This window comes from Ursus americanus, chromosome 1 (assembly GCF_024610735.1).
Source record: "Ursus americanus isolate L20-20 chromosome 1, mUrsAme1.1.p, whole genome shotgun sequence".
NCBI lineage: Eukaryota > Metazoa > Chordata > Mammalia > Carnivora > Ursidae > Ursus > Ursus americanus.
Genome location: NC_142127.1, coordinates 40,948,251 through 40,957,358, shown reverse-complemented (window position 1 = coordinate 40,957,358; position 9,108 = coordinate 40,948,251). Strand labels below are relative to the sequence as shown.

At 32.7% G+C, this 9,108-nt stretch overlaps 1 protein-coding gene across 1 annotated transcript in view; it reads right to left on the bottom strand.

The window, feature by feature from the left end:
• Positions 1-1,500: 1,500 nt before the first annotated feature.
• The window catches only part of LOC148110745 (sodium-driven chloride bicarbonate exchanger-like), a gene marked incomplete at its 5' end in the record, with an annotated part of 51,475 nt that continues 43,867 nt past the window's right edge, over positions 1,501-9,108 (bottom strand). The window contains 2 exons of the mRNA XM_087860741.1: positions 1,501-1,571; positions 4,584-4,744. Of these exons, the coding sequence (XP_087716867.1) occupies positions 1,501-1,571; positions 4,584-4,744 (232 nt within the window). The remainder of the gene's footprint in view (positions 1,572-4,583; positions 4,745-9,108) is intronic.

Genomic DNA, 9,108 nt, shown 5'->3' with positions numbered 1-9,108 from the left:
CAAAAACCCATAAGCCACTAGCTTCACAGTCTTTCAGAAATAAGGTCTTTATTTGAAACAGTTACATAAGAGAAAGTAAATAGAAAAAAAAAATGCTCATCTGCTCATTAGCCACACAGAAATACACAGTAAACTCCTCTGAGGTATAACTGCATCAAATATATCTTAATGAACTAGAAAAGTTAATCATCTTGCTTAAGAATATAACTTATACTGAGGTGAGATTTTAAGTACCAATGGGAGCCTGATTCACTAATCACTTTCATTGTTCTCTTCACCACTATAATATATACTAGTATTAACCTTGAAAAGTAGGAAAGGATAATGAACCATAATGGTTTTGGGCTCAAAATCAAGTCCTACACTCTCAGCCGGCTATGATGTCTAAATAACACAGTCTAGCCTGCCAAAGCATAATGTCAGGATCTGGGTGGTATCAGGAGAAGCAAGAACGAAAAGGATAAATAGGTCAGACTCTTCTAGCACTAAGCAGGCTCTAGGAACACTAGTAGCATTTCTGTAAAAAGGCCTCAGAAAATGAAAAATTATTTTTCATCTAATCAGGCAATTATTTATCATGATCAATCAATCTTGACCACTGAATGAAAACCTCCAGAGAACATGAGATTTACAGATTCTTTAGAAATCTCTGCCTCTTAAAAGATAATCATATAAATTCTTTGTCTTAAAAACCCATTGCCTTAACTTTGAAAGATGCTGGGGTTGGGGGGGGGGGAGTGAGAAATAAGAAGGGTCTAAATTCAGCAATTTGCTTGACAGCATTAACAGGAATGTATATACTAAAATTGTGAACTACCCTAAGAATTCTTACTTTCCAGAACAAGGATGTAATAGTATGGACATGTTAAACAATATGTGACTATTCCCATACTCCCAAATCTGCAGATTACACTCAGTGAAGCAAACTTCAATCTTTTCTTTCAGTAGAATATTTTACACAACAAAAGTTGTTTTAATGAGTGGAGAGCTATGATTGATAATCTGTCCATGGTCCTAACTTTGGTTTGGTTTTCATTTCTTATTCCCATTGACAGAATTAGGTTAAAGCATAAAACTTCAAAGAGAATATTTCCATTACTAATCTTTACAGTGCTGAATTTCAAAGAGATTGACAAAGACCATAAAATCGCCTGTAATTTATATAAATATAATTAAGAAGCATTTTAAATACAATTAATCTCCATCAGAATAAATCACAGTAACAAAATATATCTGAAGAAATTTGGTTTTGAAAAGGTTAAATAATATTTTGAAGGAGGAAGTTTAAATTTATTCTGAGTTCCCTGAAACATTGAGAAATAGACATTTTTAAATTAACTTTGTCCAAAAGAAAATCCTACTTTAATTATACCAGACATTCTTGACAGACCTGCCAGATACAAATGGGATTTTCTCCTGCTAAGTCTACAAAAATCTCTTTAAAGAATTATCTCAGACTCTATTAAAAACATATCAGAACACTGATATAAAAATCCTTGATTATTCTAAAACAATATCTGGGTCATATTTCTCTGTTAGAAAATGTCTAGAAAATATTAATGCTGCAGAGCCTGTGTATTCACAAAGTTTAAGAGTTTAGAGCCCTTAAAGATAAATACTATATTCAGCTTTTGGAAAACTGAAACTAGTGACTAATATGCTAGTAACTGCCTAACATATAGAAAAACATGAAAAATATGAGGTGAAGAAGAGTTCCAGATCCTCTTGTTAATCACTATGGTCACAAGTTATCATGAAATAGAATAAAACAAAACTTACGATTATAGATTAATAAAAGAAATTATTCCCATCGCTGCAAGTATCACCTATGACATATCACTTTCTGTTTACGTGTTTATAGAACAGGGGGTATATCCTCCTCCCTATCTCATAAGGTTAACTGTGCTAATAAAATATAATGAATGTGAAAATACAAAGTTAGAAGCCTTGAAAATGTAAAGTATACTTATTACACACTTAGTAATACAGCTCAATTGTCACAAAGTAAAAATAGCAATAAGTAAACAATAAGAAAATAATTACAAACTCTAGGGAGAAAATGTCTTAATAAGATTTTATTGAGGGCAGAAATAAATACCTTTGTATTAAATGAGTCAAATTACAATTACTCAAAGACAGGAAATCTCATTAATGAGTGAAAAGAAATTTAAGGTAATAATGATCAACAAATATTTTTAATCATATTTTTAATGTGGTACTAGCTCTAAACTACTGACATCTTCTGAATGGCATTTTATAGACTGCTCTACACTGAAAATGGGACATTCAAGTTGAGCTACTTTGGAGACATAAAGATACAGACTAATTAGACGAGCAGAAAGAATAAAAGCTATTTGGGGTATCAAAACTTCCATTGAACTACTTTCCTTTGTAAGGATAGACTCAGAAAATGTAATTTGCTTTCAAGAGCAAGAATTAACACAGCTAACAACCCTCCCATATTCTACAGAACTGAGCTTAGGGAAGGGGGCAGCAGTAGGGAAAGGAAACATAAATTTAGACAATAAAACTGAACTAAGGTGATAAGATGAACAGAGTTTCTGTCAAATTCATGGGAGGATTTCCTGGTAGAAGTAAATTTCTAAAGAAAGCATTAGAAATTACATACTTTAAGACATTTAAAACCTGGTAAAACTATGAAGGGTTTTTCTGAGGTTAATTTTGCCAGGTTGAGGAATCTGACAGTTTCATTAGATACAGCCAGTCCAAAAGTTATTTGGATTAATCCATTTTCAAAGGTAATGCCATCACTGACATAAATAAACTTCTTATTTTGGGCAAGACCTTTAACCTTCTGAATCTCATTTCTTCATTTATGAAGTAAGGATAAACAATCATAATACTAACCCTCAATTTTGTTTTGAATATCAAAAAGATAGCAGAGAATTACTAAAAAGAGCTTCCTAAACTGCAAAGTACCATGAAAATGTCATTTGGTTCCTAATTAAAACATAAAAAAGTTTATGGGCTATCAGCAGGACCCCATAATGTAAAGCTAGGAAATTAAGTTGGATAGTTACTATGCCAGCATTCACAAGAAGTTTGCTAATTCCTAAGTTAACCATTTTCTCTAAGTCTTGATTTAGTGTTATCCATCACTGTATCTGTGTTTTTCTGAAAAATATACTGTATTTAACTTCATATAGTCTTTTTGGCTCTATTTATGTATTTATGTATTTTATTTTTTCTAGTTATGTATTTTAAAGGGAAAGCTCTTTACAGGGGTAGTATGAAATTCTGGGAAAGAAGGAAAAGAAGGTCTGTCTAACCCATTTTTTCTGTTTTGATTTTGTTTTTGCTTAATATTGTAGGCCAAGATATCTTTCCATATTTACTTTTCTTTTCATGCATATTGCAATGTATGCATGCCTATCAGCTCCAATGACCAAATAAATAATTTTTAAAGTAATTAAACTATCATTAAAATGTGGGCAACATCCACTTCAAGCCATTCTCTTTCTTCAGACAGTGGTTGTAGTGTAATATAAGGAGCACATAGCTTATAGTCAGAGGCCTTTAGATGGAACAAGGGCCCCGAAAGTTGGAGAATTTCTATTTTCTTACTGAAAAATGGGAATGACACTTAATTCATGAGACTATTTGGAAGATTAAATTATGTCTATTTTTTTGTATAATATTCTTTCACTTCTGGAATCAAAAAAACATTCACAGAGTTTTGGAGGGTTTTTTTTTCCATTACTACAATATAATTTAGACATTAAAGTTTCCCTTAAGTCTTTCTACTTTACAAATAAATTCTACATGGAACTGCTTTTCTTTTTTCCAAACTAGAAATTTTTGAAAACCGCCTGTGTCGTTGCTTTATTTTTATTTTTAAAATCTCCATTAACTATTTCATTTATACTCTTTCAAAACTCTTTTTTCTATTATTTTGCTTTTACTAAAATGTGTTTGTCTTCCAGATCAAAAGATACTGGAGTTCTTTCCTCTATTTTCAGAGTAACAGTAAGATGCTTCCTAAGCATAGCTCCTTGTGTTATACGGACATAACAGACTTCTAATACAAATCTTTCATCTCAGGGGTTAGTCATAATATTAAATTACAAGATAATCTCAACTGCATCACTTGGCATCCTCTGGAACTCATGAGTTTTAATTCAGTTTAAAATAAATGGCCATACCTTTCTGTTTTATTCTAAATTAACATTTTCCCTATGAACTGATTTTTTTTATTTGATTATTTCGTGCATTTGAATATTAAAAAATTCCATCTCTAGCTTTATGGGTTTTTCCTTCAATTTCTTTATGGTGACAGCTTAATTAAGCACAATAGTGAAAAACAATATATATTAAATGGGAGTCAGAATACCTAGGTTCTTGTTCTAGATGTGCCAGTGACAAGTTGGACCACATTTCTCTGAGTTTCAACTTCTTTTATCTTAAACGAGGGAGTAGGAGAAAGTTAATTTTAAGCTCTCATATGCTGATCATAAGAATTAATTTTCCAAAGGTACACATACAGAGAATTATAAGGAAAAAGGAATAACAAAAATCAGCTATACCCATACAAGTAAAATAGACTAAGGGAAAAAAATATATACCTGCAATTTCTTCTAAAGTGTTGGCATGCATGTCCAGCAACACAGTTCCATTCAGAATACAACTTCTCAGCTCAAACAAGCTGTGCAATGAAAGAGTAGCCACATAGGGTTTGCTCCACCTTTCTCCTCCATCTTCCACATCTTCTTCAAACTTCAACCACCTACACAAATAAATATTATCAGCACACTGAATATTCTATTGTAGATGAATGATTCTTTGTCCCAAGAATAAAAAGTAGTAACAGAAAGATATTCACATTGCTTCATGGTTTTATGGGTTTGGAAGTAAAAACTAGCTCAAGTCATTTGGTTTATTTCATTTTAATTCCATTTAACAAGCATTCTTTTTGTCATTGGAAGTTGTGTAAAGACAAAGAAAAACTCAAATGTTATTTTTATTAGTTTGTTGATCTCTGAGAAAATATCTTAATATAAATGTTTATTCAGTGGCCACAACAAATCTGCTGTAGAATTAACAGAATATACTTCATAGAAGGAAAATGGCAATTCAAAAAGATGCAAAAGAAAATGAAAGAATAGTCATTTTTCTTCAGTGGGAAGTCTTAAAATGGAATATCGATTTTTAGGAAGGCTAGTATAATTTTGGGCCTATTCTATAAGAAAAATACTTATTAGGTCTGCTTGGATGAAATCTAGTGATTGCAGTCATTTCCTAGAGACTACAGAAACCTATAAGAATGGAGCTTAGGCTCCAATCCCTGAGCCTTTTTGCCTGGATGGAGAACAGAAGAGCCTTGATGTCAAGACGCCAAATGACAGACACTGCCTTCTTAGAGTGAAATGAATAATAATATCGGAGTTTGTTTAACTAAGATAAATGGAAAGAATAAAGAGAAACCAGCAATTCCACTGGTCTGGCACAAGCACTATATCTCTTATTCTTTTAGGGACTTGTTCTCTAATCCTAATAGATGACCAGTTTAATTCCTCCATTTTTAATGAATCTTAAATAAAGCCTAAATTGCTTCCCTTCCCTTTCCCTCTGCCATTTTCCTCATTTCTCCTCTCCTTAGTCATTTTTGCTCTAACTTCCTCTCTCCATGCAATATCACTCAAATTCTCTCTAAAATACTATATTATTGTTGTATGTAATCAAATGATCTAACTCCAACAGAAACTAGTTAGGGAATCAGTGGATCAGCCAAAAATAACTAACCAAAAGGGTTAATCAGAATGATTAATGTGCAAAGTTCCAAGAAAGATAAAGAAAGCTATGTATCCATCCTCACTGTTCAGGAAGCAAAAAGTTGTGAGGAAATGAAAAGGAAACCAATAGGGAAGAACAGCTATGCCTGCCAACAGTTGACAGACAGGGAATACCTATACCTCTCATAAGTTTGTAAGATACTTGAAGGTTGAAAAAACATATTTAAGCCCCAAATCACTGACAGCATTTTTTCAATGGTGGCAATTTTATACAATATTTTTGTGTATACAGTTGGGAATATTTCACATTAGTGACTTTTAATGATTTTCAGGCCTTGATAGGGCCATAATACTTCATAAATCATGTGATTGTCGTTAGTACTGTTCATCAGCTAGTTGTCCCTCTCTATCTAGTAGAGAATAGGATATCACTGCCTGGCTCCCTTTTGACTGGGTGAGACCATATGACTATTGACTAGTTCTGGACAATGAATTGTGAGCAGAAATTACATGTGTCACTTCCAGACTGTGCTTCTGTCCATTTTTCTAATTGATTTGTTTTCATACTGTTGAAATTTGGGAGTTCTTTGCATCTTTTATATATAATATTTTTGTCAAATATATGGTTTGCAAATATTTTCTCCTTGTCTATAGCTTGTCCTTATCCTCTTAACAGGGTCTTTCACAGCACAAAGGTTTTAATTTTGGTGAAGTCCAATTTATGAATATTTTCTTTTATGGTTTGTGCTTTGGATATAATGTCTAAAAATTCATCATCTAGGTCCTGGGTCCTCCTAGGATTTTCACCTATATTTTTCTCTCAAATTTGTATGACTTTATGTTTTACATTTAGATTTATGACTTATTTTGAATTAATTTTGTATACACTATGAGGTATTAATATTTTTTCTACCTATAGATCTCTAATTATTCCAGTACCATTGATGAAAAGACAATCCTTTTTCCACTAAATAGCTTTTGCCCTTTGTCAAAAATCAGGTAGCTGTACTTGGGTTGGTCTTTCTCAGTTCTCTGTTCTACTCCATTGATCTATATATGTCTCTGAAAAGAAATTTTAGAAACAAATCTAAATGTATCTTCCTTCCTTTAGCATAATTTCCTTCAGATTGGAAGCTTGGTCTTTCAGAAAAGAATGGAATCTCTGGGAATTCCGGTTTGGTAGTTAAGATAACCAAATATATGGATGTTAGTTTGATTTAGCCATAGATTTTATGAATATTATAGGAAGAAGCATAAGATACTTTCCACAAAAAGAAACTCACAAGTTACAAATACCAAGTTTCTAAACATTTCAAGATTCAGTGCTTTAGGCCAACTCCAGAATGATGCCAAAAACATTAAGAGCTGTTTAAATAATTATTTTTAAAAGACTATATTAAAAATTATATATCTATCCTATACATGTATTCTCTCTCTCTTTCTCTCTCTCTCTCTACACACACACACACACACACACACACACACACACACACACAAATACATAAGTATCTCTCTTTTCTGCTTCTTTATTACATTTCATATTTCAAAGACAGAAATAAAGAGGTCTGGGAACACACCAAATCCTGTTTAAAGATTTGTAGTCACTGAATAGACAGTTGCAAAATGCCTGATTGCAGTTAATGACCTAAAGTACTGTAATTTATTCCAGTTTTCAAATAAACTCAGCTGACATTTGTTCGAATAGCAAACAAGAGTCTCACAGGCATAAATGAGATGTAATGAACAATGAAAAAAATCAAAACTATAGGCCAATTGTATGACATTTTCTGGCGGGGGGGGAATGGGCAGATTTAAACTCTGAGATTATTTGATTTTCCTACAGTGTGTCTGGATCTGTTTTCATCCATGATTAACACATTGGAATCTCTTTCTATTAAACAGCAACAACATAAAATAGGTGTTTCATGAATTCTTTGAGGATTAAGAGATGATAATCTCTTCTACAATACTCATATTAAAAATCTACAAAATAAAATTCTTCTGTAAATTAGAAATAGATGTTCTCCTTAGAAATTAACTCCTTCTGTTTATTCTATTACTACTAATTTCTTTTAACTTTTCTAGGAATTTTTATTCTCTAGTTCCACCCAAATAGAAAGTAAAATATCATCCAAAATTATAGCCTTGGGAGAAGTTATGGATTCTTAAGAGAAAACAATCTCTTTTGGGTAGAGTTGAGGCTACAGATGGTGGAGGAGGGACATGGTTAGGGTGGAGGCTAGACAATAACATATGTAATCATAAAATGCCTATTTTAAGGGGAAAGGGAAAGTGAAATATATCCAAACCTAGAAATATTAGCTGTTCTTAAAGAGATTTTTTAAAAAGATTTTATTTATTTATTTATTTATTTATTTATTTATTTATTTATGAGCTAGAGAGTGAGCACAGGAGCAGGGGGAGGGGCAGAGGGACAAGCAGACTCCCCACTGAGAGGGGAGCCTGACACAGGGCTCCATCCTGAGATCATGACCTGAGCCAAAGTCAGGTGCTTAACCCACTGAGCCACCCAGGTGCCCCTGGCTGTTCTTAATCCATATTATCTTCACATCTCACATCTCATGCAAAAATCTTGATGATGACTTAACCTTTCTTAATTTTGAATATCAAATGCCTTCACAGCATCAATAAAATTGTTTTGATGCAATAATCCTTTTTGACACTACCATGTATGTACCAGAGGCCAACTGCTACCCCCTGCTTTGCCTCTCCTGAGCTCATTTGTGGGAAGCACTTTTAAAGGGCAACCACAGCGAGTCAAACATGTTGTCTTCGTAACTGCACAGCTGTGGTATCTTTGCATGCTTTTCTATTAATAACATTATATGTTATTTATAAGCAGGACATTGTAATTGTGTTGATTTCATTAGCCCTTGTCATATGGCTTCTTTTAGGGTTTTTAAAAGTGAACAGCTGGTTTTCACAAACATTTATTAAATAATTATGATTCAAAAATTTAGCTTCAAATTCTAAAACTTTGCTTAAGTTTTACTTGGCAACAACAGTGGGCATGAATTATTCAAGATGTGATATGTGACAGGTGCAATGTGCTGATAAAATATCCTTTTTATTTCTACTATTAGGGTAGAAAATTATTAATCTCCCCTGGAATACTAATCAAAAGAAAGAAATGCTTCAAATAGTTATGCTAATGATTTATTAGAATCAAATTGCATTTGGAAAATCAGATGGAGTCCTAAATTAACTAAAATTAGTCTTTTTAGATGAACTAGGGTAACCAGAACAAATTACTTCTGCCACCTTAAAACTCACTACATTTCTAAATCCTCAATAAATACGCTCTGTTCTTCCCTGACGTATTGTGTCTCAGCCAAAA